General features: G+C 35.9%; 1 protein-coding gene across 1 annotated transcript; it reads left to right on the top strand.

The window, feature by feature from the left end:
* Window positions 1-85: 85 nt before the first annotated feature.
* sacm1la (SAC1 like phosphatidylinositide phosphatase a) lies at window positions 86-19529 on the top strand. The gene is made up of 20 exons (XM_056741803.1): window positions 86-136; window positions 3549-3646; window positions 7141-7215; window positions 7305-7432; window positions 10665-10814; window positions 11687-11746; window positions 11836-11869; window positions 12917-13018; window positions 13595-13680; window positions 13776-13862; window positions 13968-14036; window positions 14135-14214; window positions 14312-14410; window positions 14593-14731; window positions 16088-16157; window positions 16250-16322; window positions 16399-16492; window positions 16577-16669; window positions 16813-16870; window positions 17006-19529. Exons 1-20 carry the CDS (start codon window positions 108-110, stop codon window positions 17140-17142), a joined length of 1761 nt encoding a protein of 586 aa, XP_056597781.1. The 5' UTR covers window positions 86-107; the 3' UTR covers window positions 17143-19529.
* Window positions 19530-20033: the final 504 nt, after the last annotated feature.

Here is a 20033-nt window from a genome sequence, read left to right as displayed (position 1 = left end):
TAACGATGGGAGCAACCCTCACCTTATCGACATAACCGGAAGCCGCGCCCTTCTTTCGCCACTCCCACATATACGTCACGGCAGATTGGCCAAACCCGGAAGTGAAGATGGCGACCGCCTACGAGAGGTTCAATCTGTAAGTTTAAACTTTTATTTGAGTTAAGCGACATTTAACGACAAACACCCGTTCGGTTTCACTTTAGCGAATGTCAACTCATGTAAAAGCGGCGTCTCTGGCCACTGTCAGCGAGTGGTTTCGTCTCTATAGGACAGTTTACAGCTCGTGCAGGTTAAGCCGTTCATACAGTGTGTTACGATCATGGGCTAACCTGTGTCTTAAAAAAGCACTCGACAACATTTGAAATGCATTAACCACATGAATCGAATCTGTATACACCTCTGTATCAGTGTGGGGTGTGATGGTTTACAATGCTGTCTGGGTAGTCAGCATGAACCTGGTCTCAGTTTAGGGTTACTGATTAACTTACATCTGAATATACCGCATAACTTTCAGATATTGTGAGTTAGTGATCATACTAAACAAATTGTAGGATGATGATGTAAGAGCTTTTGCTTTGTGTAAAGCTAAGAGTGTAAAGTTGATATCAAGCACTTTATCTCTTTAAAACCAATGTTATGGAAATGTGCACAGTGATAATAAAGTATTATGGTTTGAGCAGGTGTAATATTTGATATCTCTCTTCAGTTATACTTTAAAATTCATCATGAAGTTTTCTTGAACCACAGGAGAGTAACCAGTAAAGAATGGAATGTCACCAGCCTTTTACCTTTCATCCAATTCAACATGACACTGATGGGTGTTACACTGGTCTGTTTTGTATTTAGTGACTAAGTTATGCAGTCTAATAAGTTTTAAACAAATAGCCAAAAACAGGGTTTGCACACTGAACACATACAATCAGACCAAAGAAGATCTACATACACTTTTATGTAAAAAAAGACATAGACAGAGTGTCTTAAAAACTGACCAAAGACACTTTTTTTCGTTTGGATAATACTGTTCGGATATTACTGTTCTGTGTACCTGCGTTCTACCTATTTTTTTTATTAATAAATAATTGTTAAAAGTTACTAAATGAATAAATCTCATAAGAACGTTGTTGACCAGAAACTGTAAAAAATAAAATATTATTAAATATTATTAAAGAGAAAGAAACTTATGATTTTTAAGGTCCGACTTTGGTTTATGGAGTGTCCAACAACATGTTTATGTTCATAGAAGGTGTAAAAACACTATTGTGTCATAATACATGATGTCCGTTTTGTGGTTTGTTTATTTTATTAAAAAGTTGGTTAAATGTTCGCCAGTTCCCGCCTCCTTCTTCCCATTCCTTGAAATTGTTATAGATTTAAATAAGCCGAGTTCATAGCTAGATTGACAAACTGTAATACCTCAGAAATAACGGTACATGTTAATGTTAGCTTTATATGCATTAGCTAAACGCAGACATAAGGTACACAAATATTTCTTGAAGTTAAGACAAAAATAAATAGTCACACTTACAGGTTGTGTTTTGGTGGAGCTAACAGGTCCAAATAAGGTTGGTCTCTCTTTCAAGGACAGTCGTTTAACAAATCCTGCAGTGAACGCAGCAAGATTATTAAAGCAATCTTCGTGAAATGACGCGCACACAGTAAAACCCTGGAGTTATACTCCTCTGGGGTAGTTTGAAAAATGAATTGTAACCATTGTTTCCTCAGAAGTCCTTTCTTTGGTAGTTTAAGTAAGATGGACGTAGTTTCGCAACGTAGAACACAGATTCTAGACATGATGCAAATGTATCACGAACGAGGGACACTGTTTGGGGAGGAGAGTGAAGTTCCCTTTTTTAAAAGCCATTAAAGTTGTTCTTCATTCACCTTCGTTATTACAATTTGGCAGACTGCTTACTTTCAAACACTGCAACATAACAGACTGGATGAAATGTAATTTTCATGATCTAATGTTAATTACTCTTAAAGAAAATAAGCTTGTTTTCCATGGTGGCAGTATTTTAAATGAAACCTATTTGCTTCAAATGTTTTGGTTTTGATTCGTTTGTATGTCTCATTATTCTCAATAATGAATGCATGCGTTTTACGTTACTGTAATATGACTCGATGATTAAAAATGTAAGAAAAATGTAATTAATTCAAACAAATATTGGACTCTTGTACATTACTTCCTGTTTTTGATAATGCTATGAAAAATTAGTGTTTTATAATTATAGTAATTAAAAACATTTTTGGGGGATATGTGTAATTAACAAATATTAAATAGAATAAATAGGATTTTCTTGTGGAAAGTAACATTTTCGGGGTAAACTTTATGAACCAAATGTGTTCTCTCAATCTTTGTAAATTTTATAACATTGTTTACTAAATACATTAGCAACAACTTTACTGTGAGTTCGCCTATGTTTGGCTATGCTCATGATTTTTGGATACAGAATAATCCTTAAACACTGTGTCTTTGTGTGACCTGGTAAGGATCAGCCCATTTTTACAATAAACAGAACATTGCCAGTGGTGGTAATATAACAAAAAAATACTTACAAATAAAAATACATTTTATTTTATCTTGAATATGGGAGAAATGTTGCAACTTGTTCACTGGCTGAAACAAAATTATTATTTACACATACCTAAAAATGTGCATTTACAAATTTCATTTTCCAAAGCTGAATTTGATCATATATATGGTTCATATTGATATTGATAATGTGCCTTTTTTCTGTACAGTTTTATAAATGTTTTGACTTTGCCAAAACTGTGGGCTGTGGTCACAGAAGGCTGTAGGCTAAAGATGAACAAGACCACCAAAACGTCATACATTTGTGAGCTGATAGTGCCTACCCACCAGCTCTATTATACTATTCATCAAACCCCACAGTGAGCCATCAAGTATATTTCATGTGACAACACATTCCACAGTTCTATTGCGCAGACGTGGTTAATGGAACTAAAGGTTATCCGTGCAACTGCTTAATGCCTCACTGGCTGCAAGAGCATCAGACAAGTGCGCAGAAATTGTGGCTGCTCAGCATTTGGGCAAGGAAGGAAGGAAGAGTGAAGCCATAAAAGTGGGGCAGGGACATTAGACTGGTTTCCGAAACAGATTCTCAAATTTGTCACGCACACTGTCAAAACTTGCATGATGAAGCTGTTTTTGATAATCCATCGCTATCTGTAATTTCCTCCAAGAGGAAAAATATGCATAACAGGAGTAGTATTGTGATTTATGAGTGCTGAGAATCTGCTCTCTATCCAGATGGCTTGAGACACGATGTAAACTTCTAAAAGATGAATCTGAAGTTTCTGAAAACAGATTAATCTAAAGTTTCTGAAAACAGATTAATCTAAAGTTTCTGAAAACACAGTGTCGTGTTGATATCACCACTAAATCAATGGTATATTTTATTCCTCCTAATTTCTTCCTAATATCTGCTCAAAATGAGTATTTGGTTACTTGGCATTGTTTATGTTGGAGTTAATGTTTTTCCGTATCAGAACTGATCTCCTCTGTTCGGCCTCCATTATCTTCACAGGCACGCAACACCTGAGAAGTTCTACATTGAGGCCTGTGATGATGGTGCTAAAGATGTGCTGGTTATTGATCGGGTGTCCACCGAGATGACCCTCGCAGGTAGGACATGATTGCACGGTTAGATAGAAAGCCGCAGCATATGAATCCTTACACAGGGAGAAATTATGAGTCAATTTGTAGCTGTGATTTGGTTTAAAAGATGAAAACTTTCTGGCTCCTGAACCCAGCTGTTTTGAGGGCACCGAACCTGAAAATGTTTTTGGGTCGGAGACGTCAAGATGTCCTCATCAAATGAAATGTACAAAAGGGATTTTAGGTCTACTTTATGGTTTAAGTGTTTGGAGAATAAAATGTCAACATTTGTAACACAATATTTATGTACAAATTCAAACTGGTTTAAGTTTTTGGAGAATAAAATATCAACATTTAAACACAATATTTATGTACAAATTCAAACAGCTTATTCTGACCTGTACATATACAGAAATATAATAGAATAAGGGAGCGTATTATATTTTAGTATGCTTTAAATGAGTGAAAAATTCAAGTAAAAACAATAGGCAAAACCCATAGTGGAATAAAAATACTTCTAAGTAGCATTTGGGGTGAAATTAATTAGTCTTTTAATATGTCGTAAATTGATCTTTGTTGTAAATGTGCCTGAGAGGATTGTTAAACTGAAAGACATTTTAGTGGGTGTCTTGTGTAAATCAGAGTTTTATTTTTTGCTCTGAAAAACAAAAATGCAATTAAATTAAACAGAAAACTTTTTAAACAACAATAATTTAAAGCAGTATGACATTTAATGTTTCTTATGCTTAATTCCTTTTTCGTCTTTGGCTGTGTTGAAAGTAGAGAATACATTTTGTGATTTAGCTTATATAATGAGGACTTTATACAGAAAGATTTATCGATTTATAATTATGATATTCAGATATTTATAGATTCACTTATTTTACTTATCTATCAATATTTTTTATATTAATGTTCAATTCATATTATGTGGTGATAAGAAATGTCACAGGTGGAGCACAGAAAATAAGACTGGTCATCGTTACTTTGGAAATTAATCACAATTTCCAATTTTTTTTAAGTTTCATACAACTTTATCAGTGATGAGCTCATTCAAAGACGCAAAGACCTCACTGTTTACCACAGTGGCAAACCCCAAAACACAGAATTCTTGACATTACAAAGCAAACATGAGCAAATATGTCATCTTAGTAGGTTTAAAATAATTAAATAAAATAACACTTGACTGTCTGAAAGAACGTTTCTTTTTCTCTACCCAAACATTGTAACACACTCTTAGAAATGAAATGTTGTATTTAATTAATAAAGTTATGTCAACCGGTCCCACAAAACTTAGTTGCTTAAATAGAAAAGGTAATATATAATTAATTGTAACATAATGTTTTAAGTAAATCGTTCATAACTGTGTTAATTAAATGGTACATCACACACTTACACACTTATGTCTTGAATTTAATGACTATAGCTTGATCTAAGATGACCTGATTAAGTTCAATTTATTTAACAGATATAAGCTTTGCTAATGTTATCCATTTGTGTTGATTGTACTTAATGATTGGAACTTAGAGCAACTAAGTCTGTAGGTCAAATAAAAACACACAAACAAGTGAAATGTTCAACATTTTTTATATTATACATTTGTAACATTTATTAGACATTATCTCATTTAACTTCAATAAGATGATATTGAGAAAATAGAACTCAACAGAAATGCAAAAAAAATTTTGTAACCGCCCACCACCTAACCAAAGGCAACACTTTTCTGAACAAGGGTAACCACCAAACTCAAAAATATAACTCTTTAAAACTTTTAAGATAAATGAACCTTGAACACTAACAAGTGTTTCTTTTCACTGAAAAATGCATAATATAAAACACTTATTTAAGAAAATAACTCTCAAAAGGCAGTGTACGCAAAGCATGCTGGGAAATATAAGTCCTCTGCCATATTTTAACTATTTTATGTCGACACAACACAACTCCTTTATGTTGTCCCAACATGAATGGATTCATTTATATGACTAAACATAAAACAATCATGTTGTAACCATATTTTCCAAAAGTTCTGTTGATTTAACTTAAGCAAGTTAAGTAAATTGAACAGGCATCAAAAAATTTTTTTGGAGTGCACTAAACTAAAAAAAAAAAGCTTGGTTAAAAGGATGGGGCCAAAAAGGAAGAACTCAGATGTTGGGTCAAATTTGTTTATATTCGATCCAACAATAGGTTTGAACAAGGGTTGGGAGTCCATGTGTTCCTGTGTAGCTCAGTTGGTAGAGCATTGCGCTAACAACGCAAGGTTGTGTGTTCAATCCAAGGGAACACACGCTGATAAAAAAAGACATGTATAGACTAAATGAAGTCTTAAGTCGCTTTGGATATAAGCATCTGCCAACTCCATAATTGTAAAACGAAAAAATGGGAATCGGATAATTGAAATAAACTAAATTTATCAGTTCCTGTGTGCATTTCTTCAGAAATGTGCATGTGTTAACTTGTGAAAAAGCACAGGAATGAAACCATTTAGACAAAAAAAGATTCTTCTATTGTATCGTGAAGCACTTTCATTTTTAAGAGTGTAGATGGGATCTTAACTGTACTGAGAAACCTTAAAAAAATTAAATACCTTATCTAGATCAAGTTTTTGGTATTTTTTTAGGTTTTTGCATTCACAGGTACGAATATGCTTCACTGTGGAAGGGAACATTATGTACATTGATCAAAAATGATTGTTAAATACAGTTTATATGAAAGCAAAGCTTTCAATTAAGTTTTTTTGTAATTTTTATGTGATTTCTAATATAAAATAGTTCGAAAAAAATAAAATTTGCCAAAACTGATAACTCGTAAAAACACACACACACACACACACACCCACACACACACACACACACACACACCCCTTCACACACACACACGATAAACAATAACAATATGATTACTTAATAAAAACATTTGTTTTTTTCTTTATATGTGTTGACAAAACATCTTTTGTGAAGAATAATTGAAACTTGTCACATGCAAAAAGGAAATTTGTCTAAACTCTTTCTGGTTAGTTATTTGGTAATGCTAGTTGAAATATTTGAACTACACTATTTTTTGCTGCAGGGTTTCAGATGGCTGACGTACATTGTATAAAAGCAACCTTTATTTGAGCTTGGCAAAAAAAACCTGACGAGTGCTTTTATACATTGCAGTAAACAAGATGACTCATTAAATGTAAACTTTACTGTCTCTGGGCGCTCTTCATAAATTCAACTTTCTGAATCGAGATTCAATAGCAAACAAATATTTTTAGTGCAATGAGAAACTTGTATGCAAAATTATCACTACGTGTACACTGCAATGACTGTAAATGTGTTCAATGTGAAAAATATAACTGCAGAGCGGTATTGTAGGTCACATCTTAGTTCTCCATTTGTGCAATTTTATCACTACTGACATTTTATGTTTGCGGTAGTTCCTGTGCTCTTTTGTTTGCTGAATGTTCACTTGACTACATTTATGTTCTTAATCGTCCTCGTCCATCCACATAAAACAGTATTTTTTCCTTTTTGAAGGTGTGAAGGACATCCCCCCCTCTGGCGTAACTAGACCCATTTGTGGAATCATGGGAACTACACGTCTGGTGGCTGGTATGTTTACCCTTTTTATTATTTTATTCCAGTCTTTATTTATAGCATACGCAATATGCCTCGTCATCACAACGCATTATCTTTCTCAGGTATGTACCTCATAGTCATCACCAGGAAGAGGAAAGTGGGCGACCTTTTTGGCCACACTGTGTGGAAAGCGCTGGAGTTTGATGTGATTTCTTATAAGAAGACCATCTTGCACCTCACAGATATTCAGGTCATCAAAGTCCCTCACCACAACTTACTGTCAAATGCTGATGGTTTTAACACCTCCAGGCTGTAAATGTCATAAGATGTTTGATGACTTGTCTTTTGCGTTTAAATCACAGAAGACTTTTTCCTGCCTTGAACTTTTAGCTTTTTTCCATTTACAGTTTACTCAGAAGTGCGCTCTCAGCTAGTGAAAACGAGGCGTTCTGGTATAGTAAATATTTCATTTGGGCCTACGCTCGGATATCTCTTTACGCTGTGGCATACGCGGTGCATTATTTAACAAGGCTAAGACTCCGGCTGAAACATCTGCCTTGGATGCAGCATGTGAACGGTTCAGTAATGGGCAGTAGAAGTGTTTCATCTAGACATTGGAAGTTCACAAGAGTCTTGACTGGAGGTGGACCAAGTGTAGCATTAAAGTACACTACACTTCCGAAAGGTTTGGTGTAATGTGAAGTTAAGTGGCTGCTATGGATTGCAGTGCTCATAAGGGACCGGCATGAAAGTGTCACACTTTACTCATTCACAGTCCATCCTCAGTTTGGAAATTGAGCAATGAAGTTTTAAACAGTCCCTAGTTTTTGCATTCATTGTCTACTTTGTGTAGAGCGAGGTTGTGTGGCAGACTGGTTTTGGCAAATTGGTTTCGCTGACCAGAGGTTATTCCTGTTTCCCTTTGTTCTTGGGTCTGGTGTAGTAGCCGTATCTTGTAACCGTCAATAAGACATGCAGAGATGTTAATAGCCGTATTTTTGTAGGCCAACATGGAAGTTAGCGCAGCATACAATCACTCAACATAAAAGTCACCTCCTTCAAGCCTAGACAACTCTTTCAAACTTTATTAAAAACGTGTGTCCTGATAAGTAACTAGAACTCTGTGTATAAATCTCCAACCCTTATTCACATTTGCATTATTTGTGAGATTTGTATGCGTGTAGACGTTTATGTCCCTGACAATGTCTGTAGTCAGATTTAGCAACTTGTTTGCAACTGCTGTTTTAGAGCTTTAAAAAGTCAAGAGGAGGTCATTACTGGTGTGTTTTATGCCATAGAATAAAACGTGATGTTTTATTAATCACAGACCTTATTTGAGGCACTATGCCAAAAAAACATCAACTTTGGGGCAATGGGACCGGAAATGTTAAAATTCTAATTCGCCTCTGGTTTTGCATGCATCAAAAATATGTCATCCTTTGGTACTCTATACCTTTCATTGGCTGAGACCTTGGCTGGGAATGTGCATGGTAGTAAATTTTAGCTTTTTCTCCTTGCTTTAGAAAATACATTTCTGTTTCATCTACAGACAAAAAAACACTGTCAGCACCTTAAAGGGGTGGTTCACATTTATTCACCCTCATGTCTTCCAAAATATCTTCATTTGTGTTTCGCAGAAAAAAAGTCATACAGATTTGGAATGACATGAGGTTGAGTGAATGATGAATGAATTCTTATTTGTGTGCGAACTACACTGAATTTTTTATGTTTAGTAACTTAATCTATTCATGTTGGAACAACATAAAGGAGTTGTGTTGGGTTAACATAAAATAGTTACAACAGCAGAGGACTTGTGGTTACCATTGCTTAGAAAGCGTTGCCTTCGGTTAGGAAGTGGGCGGTTACATTTTTAAATCTGAATTTCTGTTGAGTTCTCTTAAAGTAGCTTTCTGGATGTTTAAAAATAGATGTTCACATTTCTAGTTTAAAAAAATGCTTAATATTTCACATATTTCAAGTCTTTTGTTCACCGCTGTCCCTCTTCTAACAAAACGAGCGGTCTATATAAAATCCCTCCTTTTGAAATGCTCTTATTGGTAAAGCTGACCAGGTCTGTCGTGATTGGTTCCCTGCTTAAAGCGTGTGTCTGAAGATGTCCCACCCATACCATATCAGTGAGCTTCTGCTTCTCAGGCTGTTGTGATTGGTTGGTCCCCCTCTCAGTGCAGGTGCATTCATAAACTTTGGCTTTTAGGAATAAAACAGTAACAATGTCGTCAACTTTATCAGTTAAACACATGCGGATCGATCGAAGTGTAATGGAGGTCTGCTAGTGCATGTGCAAACGTTAATCTTTGTTAGAGATCTCATTTGATTTCCAATTACGGGAAATGACACCTGGACCGATTGGGTCAGACTGGTTATATTAATTAAAACTAACAACAGAAGCGTTAGTTTTGCTTTTTTATATTGGACCCAAGTTGGATAATAAAACAAGCAGATTGACCATGAAACATTTGAAAGGACTTTTCATAAAAGTGTTTTAGAGGTGTGCACACACAAACAATATCAATGTTTTACACAGAACCGCTTTCACAGCGATGTTAAAGTCATGAAGCTGTTATTAGACCGTTGGTTATCTTAGAAAGTGTGTAGCAGAATTCTTATTACCAGCTGTAGGAAAGTGATGATAGTGAAATTAGTTTAGCGCGTAACTCAGTCAAATGTTTACAATCTCTGAGTGATAACCAAACACTACTCCAGTGGCTCTACCTCTTCTCTATGGAAGGCCTCGCCCCTTTTTGGCGTATTCCTTTGAACAGAGGTTCTTTTAACACTCTGAATAGTGACATCATGTACCAGAGAAGTAGAGGGCTGTAGTCCGATTCCAGCCGTTCTCAGTACTCCTTGAAAAGCTAATTCTGTTAAATCAATATCTCGCTTTGCACTGAACTTTTAACTTTATCATTTTGCAGATATTGTTTATGCTCTAACAGCAACATTACACACTAACTAAAGGTTCAAAAAATGGCATCACAGGGAATGGACGCTTTAGTTCAATATCTTTTAATTGAAGACAACTTAGTTTTGTCTGATTAGTGTTAAAAATGTATAAAATTATAAAATGTTATTGTATGCCTTCATTGAATAAACTAATTGATAAAATTGTTTTCTTATATTGGTTTAATGTAAAATGTGCATTTTAGCATAATTGAAGTTAATCATTTGAAACAAATCTGATTAAACTGAACAACATTGCCTTAACTTTATGTATGTAAGTATCTTAAGTTTATTGAACTATATAATGTCACTTAAATTCAATGTAATCAAGTTATGTGGAACCTGTTGACATAAAAAAATAATTAAGTTGAACATATCATTTTTTTGAGTGTATAAAATAGCAATGCACTGACAACTCGCCATAACACCCTAACATGGGTTTTGCATGACCAAACCCTGCTTACATTTCTTTCAGAAAAATCTGTCTGTAATAATATTTAACAGCCCTTTCCCTCTTTCAGATGCAAGATAACAAGACGTTTCTGGCTATGATTAACAACGTCCTCAACACGGATGGCTTCTACTTCTGCACAGACTATGACCTGACACACACCCAGCAGCGGCTGTCCAACACCAGCCCGGATTTTCAGGAGATGAGCCTGCTGGAGAGGGTGAGCCGAGATAACTCTGTGATTTAAAGACTAAGAATATCCACAGCCGGCTGTAGGTTTTATCATGCATCACATACAGACAGCCGATTATCTCTTTGCTTTTAAACCTCATCTCTATCAACTGTCTCTCATTATATTAAAATGATGGCGACGCAGCTGAGGTGGTCTTTTTGTAATCTACATTTGATAGATTACTGACATCTGTGCACACACGCTGCTGCCTCTAGCATCGCGTTGTGATGTTTGATGATCAATGACAAGTCATTGTGACCCTCTACCACAAAATAAATGTGCTACACAATATTTTGTCGGTAATAACTGGCAACACACCCAATACCAAAATGGATACGCGGCTTTGTTTTTGAATATAGAAATAAAGATCCACTACATTAGTTAATTTACGTCCAGTGGTGAAAATGGTCGATATTCATTGGGGGGGACTTTATTTGGGGACATTTCATAATGTAAAACAACAGATTCAGAAAATCCTGCTATATTTATGTATGAAATGAGCATAGTGTTTGTAGGCCATTCGTAAATGAAAGATTACATTTGGAGGTGAACTTCGTCCCCCCTGTTCCCCCATGCCCCCCACATTTGCAGCCCTGTCTACATCATATGTTCTTTCAAAAAGTTGCAGAAAGGCTGTGGTTGTGTTGCATTGTACATGGCAGCGTTTTCATTTTTAGTGTGTGCGAATAGCTCGTCATTGGAAACTGGTGGCGTTGTGCCGGGTTTCATATGTTCAGACTCCCTTAACATTTTTAAGACCATTAATTTTAATGTATTAGATGACAGTAACTCACTGAACTCTAAAGTAATCATAGCATCACATTTGACATTGTCTTAACTCAAAATGTGTCTTTTTACAGGCAGATCAGAGGTTTATGTGGAATGGAAACCTTTTAAGGGAAATCGTTGAACAGCCTGAGGTATAAACGGCACATGGTGCATTAAATAGAATTCAGATTGAAAAGTATATGATGCATTGGAATTCACTGGTTTCTTTTTTCTTCTGTAGCTCCACAAATTTGCATTTCCTGTCATCCACGGATGTATCCTTGAAACTAAATGTCATGTGGTACATCAAACAGATTTGTTTGTGGTTATTGGATTCCGTGTTTATAAGTGTTGTTTTTATTGTGTTGAGGAAGTCAGTTTATTGTGCTGCACGTATGTTCATGTTTCATTCAAAGAACGCCTTTTATTAGAGACAAGAATGATTACGAACATTCATGTAAATATTCATTCCGTTATCAGCATTTTTAGTAACTATGAAATTGTCAGCTACAGTTAAGTGAGAAGAGGAATGTTTTTCTTTTTTAATTTTCATTCAGCTGTTAAAAATATCAAGTAAGGGAATTTGTAGCTGAGCACTAAAGCATCATATATCAAAATATGCTTGCTTATGAATTTTTAACAAAGTGGAATGTTTTTCAGTGTATTGTGTAAGAGCTTCTGGTACTTTCACAGAGCACGCACACAATGTTTCACTATTGATTATAGTTCAAATTCTAGATCCTTAAAGGAACAGTATACCCCAAAATAAAAATTCTGGCATAATTTTCTTGTTCCAAATCTATAGACTTCATTGTAAATAGTTTATTAAACTATCTTTTTTTATTCTTGTGCTGTCATTATCTATAGTTTAATTCTGAAAATGCACTCCTGTCCTGTAGTGACTATCCATCTTAAATAAGCACCGGTTAACTCCACCCCATCAACTGTCGGTCTTCTGCCAGTAAAAACTTCAGGTTCACGGGGACTATAACTATATACTTACAATAGGTGTAGGGTAAGGATGTGGTTTAGTTCAGTTACGTGAAATTATGCAGAATATATAGTAAATTCTATAGCAATGTAAAAGAAAGGCACTGTAAATTTAAAATGTTTACCAATTTTTCTTTTGGGAACAAAAAGTGGCCTGTAGCCAACTATAGGTGTTACATGGTAGGTTATTATATAAGCCCCTCCCCATTGACACTCCTTTGTAACCCTGTTCCTCAATTGGCCCCCCTGATGATGGCCTTGATTGAGAATGGGAGACACTATCAATATTAAAAGTTACACTGTTGTCGTTTACACTTAACCAGCTGGTTCAGTTATTGTGATGAAGCCATGCTGCATCAATGGAAAGGTCTTTGAATGGATTCTCATCTCTAGACGGAGCTGTTTCAGAGCTGGGGTGCGTTATTACGTCAGAGGTGAGACATTTTGTTTACCTGTGGATCAAACCCATGACTTTTGCGCTGTTTACGCAATGCCCTCCCAACTGAGAAACATATAGATAGTTTCAAAGTGACATCATAAACAAACGTTACTGCGCAAGCGCTGCCCTTAACTTCCGCGACACATTCACAAACAATAGAGTGCCTGTGGATTATTTCATATAACAAGCAAAAGAAACCAAGAAGAACCGTTACTTGGCTAAACTTGTCTCTCCAATATTTTGAATTTAGACTGCGAATACCAAGCACAACCACTAGATGTCCATGTACGATACGTTTTCTTTCAATGCGACCAAATTACTAGGACCCATTCAACAATTTTTCAGCATACAACAAAATTCAACAAATCGTTTATTTAATACAATTATTATACAATTAATTAATAATACAAATTAAGATTAACATAAATTAAATGGAATATAAATAGACATTAGCCAGACACAAAGCAGAAGTTAACTGCACGTCGCACGTGTCAGATGAAAAGGTCTATGCAAAGATTCATACACTTATTGACACATTTTTCAATATTCCTACATTTCTCCTGCACCCCAGGAATTGACTCTGAGGGACATGCTGCTAACTTTGTCGAGACTGAACAGATAGTCCAGTACAGTAATGCCCGGGCATCATTTGTGCAGGTGGTTATTAAGTACTATTGCCCTCAAATGCAAGCATATCTTTTCTTTGACCTCCCATTATTCACTTACTTGATTCGATCCTTTCTTTCAAACAGACGCGAGGCTCTATGCCCTTCTATTGGTCCCAGAGACCCAACCTGAAGTACAAACCCAAGCCGCAGATCCGCACAGACACAAATCACGTAAGAGCTCTGGAGAGAGTGGGTTGTCGTAGCATTTTCAATCTTTTCCCATTACAAATCAGTCAAGAGGAAAGTCCACTTAATACTTTTGTCTGTCATATCTAGATGGATGGATTCCGGAGGCATTTTGAGTCCCAGGTTCTCATTTATGGGAAACAAGTGATTCTGAATTTGGTAAATAAAGCCATTGTGTCCACTTGTGGGAAAGTAACTCTGAGTGAAATAACTTTTAATTTTGGTAACAGACTTCAAGATAATTTCTCTGTCTGCAGGTAAATCAGAAGGGATCTGAATTACCCCTTGAACAGACCTTCGCCAAAATGGTCAACAGCGTGGAAGACGGAATGATCAAGTACTTGACTGTTTCATTTAACACATACAGACACAAAGTTCGGATGCTGCTTTTTTTAGCACATTTACTTTTCTGTGACTCTTGCATCTCTTTTGAGGTACATAGCTTTTGACTTTCACAAAGAATGCAGTAAAATGAGATGGCATCGCCTCCAGATTTTGGTCGACACTGTGGCCGGCATGCAAGATGAGTTTGGGTATACATGTTCATTTCTGTCATTCCTACACGCCTTCATTGAATATTTTTCTTATAATTTGAGAAGCAAAGACCAAATGTCTGTAAGTTGTGGGTGGAATGTCGGATATGTGTAATGGGGATGACTGCGGTCTGTGATGATGTCACAAGTTTTGATCTAATTCCTAAGCACTGTTTCTGCAGGTACTTTATGCTGGGGTCAGACGGGAAGGTGATGTCAGAACAGTCCGGAACATTCCGCAGTAACTGTATGGACTGCTTAGATCGCACCAACGTCATTCAGAGCCTGCTGGCCAGGTGTTCCCTACAGAACCAACTACAGGTGAAATCACAACCACTTAACCATGCGGCCTGTTAACCACATTATTACAGCCTGTGTGATGAGATCATCAAAAAAATATGTAAAATAGGACTGATGATTAAGAATCCCTTAAATGTTGTATTTCTATTTTTTTATTGTAGTGTATTGATCTCAAATCTGCTTTTCTTTTATGGATGTTTTGTTTATCAATGCAGTGCTGTTGTGATTGCAGATTAAAAAAGTAAATACATTTTGACATGCCACAAAACCTGAATAAATAACCATAATAATTCACAATAAAGTCAAATTGACCTTTAAATTATTTTCCAATTTCCTCTTATCTGGTCAATAACTAGAGAAAGAGACTTAGAAAGTTGGAGCCTTTGCAGAATTTTTGAAAAGGTGAAGACCAAAACTTAATATGTTGGACAATTTCCAAAAAATAAAAATAATTCAGTGGTTTTCAAACTTTTTAGTTGTAAGGCCCACTTTTTTTAGGGTGGATCGCTTTGCCCCCCCAAATAAAGACTTGTAATCTGAAACTTAGTCTGAAAATCTGAAAATATTTATTTAGCCAAGAACAAATTCAGTTATACAATCCTGGAATATCAATTCTTTTGGTTGGTAGGCTTATTTTTCTGATGTTTGATTGCTTAAAATTTATAAAAAAAATCTATATATCATAAAACGCCAAAAACTCTGTGCCCCCCGGGATCCATCTAGGGCTCCCCAATTTGAGAATCACTGTTATCATTTGTATAGTATTAACACATTATCAATAATCACGGGTATTAATATCACAATCATTGACTGTAGTGCATCTCCCCTTTAACCCTTTGTAGGGCACTCATTGAAATACTTAGAAATTCAAAATTTCAACCCTGGAGTGTTATTGGATATTATTACAAGACTTTTGACCTTTTGTGACTTGGAAAAAAAAATATTTGTAATGTTGACAATCAAGGTCAATGAAGTTAGCTTATTTTTTCCAAAAAAGTTTATATATTTAAAAATATAAGACAGATATTCCATTCCATTTTCTACCGCTTATCCGAATTACCTCGGGTCACGGGGAGCCTGCGCCTATCTCAGGAGTCATCGGGCATCAAGGCAGGATACACCCTGGATGGAGTGCCAACCCATCGCAGGGCACACACACTCACTCATTCTATAAGACAGATATATAAAATATAAATAAATGCATAAAGCATATATAAACTTCATAGAATATTTATATAGGAACATTTTTCTTTTATTTAGGAACATAATTTGTAGAATTTGTGTACTCACAAAAAAACTAAACACATAATTCTTAGTTATGTGGTGTGAAATTTGGAGTTTGTGTCTCAAAACACGTAAAACTGTCTGTCATTTCAGAGGATGGGCGTCCTCCATGTTGGCCAGAAGATCGAGGAGCAAGCAGATTTTGAGAAAATCTATAGGAACGGTGGGTAAAATTGAAATCAGGATATTCACAATTCCAGCCAATGCACTCCAAGTTGGTTCACAGTAAAAACTGCAGTGTTTTCTTTCTCTCAGCGTGGGCGGACAACGCCAACGCCTGTGCGAAACAATATGCAGGAACAGGAGCACTGAAAACCGACTTCACCAGGTAATGATCTCGCACTTCCGACAGAATATATGCAGTGGTATAAGCATGACGTTTTGACCTTCACCCTTGACCTCAGGACTGGCAAGAGAACTCAATGGGGCTTGGTAATGGACGGCTGGAACTCAATGATCCGCTACTACAAGAACAATTTCTCAGATGGGTTCAGACAAGTGCGTATGAATTCTCTGTCTTGATGTCCTTCATTCAGGCTCTGTTCGCCGTGCTGAATGTTAAGTAGCTTGCTTTGCCTCCAGGACTCTATTGATCTCTTCCTTGGAAACTATACGGTGGATGAAACCGATGAGCTGGTGGCTATGCACATGCAGAAGGATTGGAAGTTCCTCACGGTCAGTGCTTTTTCTTTATTCCTTTAAATGTTAATCGTAGCGAGAGAGACAACCAATTAGAGATGGATAGGGCTATTAATGGGATTATTGAAGTTAAAAATATTAATTTACATTGCTGTGTCTCCCTTCTTTTTCTCCCGTAGCTTCCCGTTATTATGGTGGTGGCTTTCTCTATGTGTATCATCTGTCTTCTAACGCCAGGTAAGCTCGGACAATATAATGCAATGCTACATAAAGCAAAACACCTTTTTTCGTGTCATGAATATTTCGCCTTGTATATGAAAAGTATGCTCAATTGTTGATATAGCGTGGCAAATGATCTGCTCTTCATTTCAGGTGACACTTGGACCGAGACCCTGGCGTACGTGTTTTTCTGGGGCGTGGCCAGTGCCGTCACAGCTGCTGTCATTATTGTCAATGGACGAGAGTTTGTGGACGCTCCCAAACTGGTCCAAAAGGAAAAAATGGATTGAATGAGACCTCTTCTCCCTTCTCCCCTTCAAATCTCCTCCTCAGTTTCCTCTCAAATGCATCAGGCTTGGAGTTTATACTGACCTGCTCTTCACACTGTTCTTTAACCTCTGTAGACCAAGAATTCATATGCCGCATGGTCAAGCACTACAAATTTCCTTAAAATCATGGGACAGAGTGACCAACTTTCATGAAAATTCCTTAAACTTTACATTGTAGTTGCATCAGTTCAGAATTTCACATGGGTTTCACATGATCTCAGGCCAGTTAAAGGGACAGTTCGTCTCAACATTCTATTAACATTTATTCGCTCTCACGTCATTTAAAGCATGTGTATGACTCTTTCTTGTGTGGAACACAAAGTAAGATATTTTGAAAAATGTGTCCGTGGTTTCGGGTCCATGCAGTGGAAGTCAATATGGTTTAATGTAGTTGGTTACCAACATTGTTCAAAATATCTTGTTTTGTGTTGTGCAGAAGAAAAGAAAGTTATACAGGTTTGAAATGAAACGAGGTTGAGGAAATGATTCTGAGAGAATTTTCGTTTTGGGGTGAACTTCCCTTTAAGTGTATAGTGGAAGTTGGATCTTATTTCAATCATATTGTTTCTTCTTAATGATCTCAGTTAGCATTTTGGTTTAGATTTTTGGCTTTATTATATTCAACACTTAATTATGTCCATACCGTCTGAGTCTATCGTGACACATTATTCAAAGATCCATTCAAATTAGATTGTGACACGAGCAAAAGTTATATGAGACAGTACACAGTGGATTCAGTCTATGAATCTGTCCGCTCAAATCTGCCATACCTGTGTTTATTTTTTGTTCTTTGCAGTGGCAGTCTGGGTTTTAATGTAGTTGCCTTTTTTTCCTGCCAGCGTATTTATGGTTTTGTTCTCTCGTATATTATGATATTGGACAGCTAGGGAGCCACAAGGAGAGGGGGGAAGTTTTAAGCACTGTTTCTTCGTAAGTTTACAGACAGCTGTGTGAACAGAACTTTTCTGTCTAGCCACTTCACGTCTCTTCATGGACCAATAAACACTAAAAGAAAGACGTAAACTCACTCTTTAATGGCTTTTTGACCTTTTTTTCTAAGTTACCAGCACAGTGCAGTTCATTAGACAGAAATAGACTTTGTTAATGGCTTATTTCAGAATATCTGTCAATTTGACTTGCACTTTTAATTCACCTGTACTGACAAATGGGACCGTATATTTGCATCCGATTAAATCATTTAGACAACTTTATAACATCAGAAGAAATTCAAAGCATATAAGTCATTTTCAGCTGTTTTTTTTATCTTCACTTTTATGAAGGTGTATTTTATAATGGCTTACCATTAAACCTTTCTCGTCTTTTAACAGAGTAACACGGTTGTTTTCGGAGGTGTTTTTGGGAGGGGCATTTTTGTTCTTTCTTTTTGCTTAGTGGGTTTGTGAATTCTTGTGAAGTCTTCCGTTTTTGAATTTCTTACTACCATTGAAACTGGAAATTTCAGGAAATGTTTAGAAGAGTAATTTTGGATTCTTATTTGTGCTTTTTAATCATCTATAAATGAAAATGAATGTCGTATAGTAAGGTATAGGAGACCAATCTCTACATGAAACAATAATATCGAATTCCAAACATTTATTCTTTTATTTTGTGGAAGGGTGCAGAAATTATACTGTTTAGCAAAATTGATGCTCAACACTCTGATGTTATAGATCATTCGATTCTGTTTGTTTAATTGTAAATCTGATGTGAAAAATGTACATTGGGAAGAAATTAAGAATATATAAATATGAATGTTATTGTAATAATGTACTTTACAGTGCCGTTTACAATAGCATACTTTGGCACTTTTGAGGAGGATGTTGTCATAATCATATTTTTTCATCACAGGGTTCAATGAAGATGGTCTTTATTTTCTTGATTTACGAAGCTCTTGTACTAGCAGAGTGCACTCAGTTTGATGTGTGATATATGGCATATGATCAATTTTAATTGTGTTTTTGGACTTGATCCTGACAGTGTTTTAAATCATGTCTACTTCTCCCTCTTCCTGTTAATTTATAAGAGTATATCTTAGCATTCCAGCGAGACATTTGATTCCTTATGGTCAGCTTGTAAAGGGGTCATTGTGAATTCCCAGTAGAGAACAGTATACACATCCATGATTCAAATAGTCCTCTAACACTGTGTTCTAGGTCAGTTACAAAAATGCATATATCATTTGGGTTAAAGTCATTGGGATGCCAAGTGGCAACTGTGGAATAAATGGTATCAATGAACAAAGTGTTATTTGTTTATTTTATTTTCACAATAACGACTATTAACACTAAACAATGGGGAAATTTTATATGTATCACTAATTATGTGAGCTTGATACTTATGATATATACGCTTAATAAACGGAAATTCTGAACATGTACATTAATAATTGAGATGATGTGTATTGTAGTCATTCTCATGTAATGACAATCCATCCCTTCTTTATAAAGAACACACAGAAAACAATTTACGAAAACAGAAACCATACAAAGCATAAACTTTTATTTATTGATTTGCAAATACATATTCATATGCCTGGAAGGTATTTATTTTAGCCAACCTATATAATGAATTAGACAAGTTAGTAGTGTTGCTTTTATACTTCATTCATTGCTTTAATTTAGTTTTCTCGCTTCGTTTTTTCATTAAGTTTAACTTTTCTATTATTGCTTACTAATGTGAATCATTGTTTAGCCAATTCTAAGGATGATACTCATTAGAATATTTTTCGCAGGTTAATCGTAACTACACAGCGCCTCCTGGTGGTTATCAATAGTCAGACTTTCAACTGTGAGCGGATTTGATGATGGTCAAAGTATTCTAGCATGAAAGCAAGAAAATGGACTGTTAATTTA

Source organism: Triplophysa dalaica, chromosome 25 (genome assembly GCF_015846415.1).
Source record: "Triplophysa dalaica isolate WHDGS20190420 chromosome 25, ASM1584641v1, whole genome shotgun sequence".
NCBI lineage: Eukaryota > Metazoa > Chordata > Actinopteri > Cypriniformes > Nemacheilidae > Triplophysa > Triplophysa dalaica.
The sequence above is the reverse complement of the archived record's forward strand: the minus strand, read 5'-3'. Positions and strand labels throughout refer to the sequence as shown.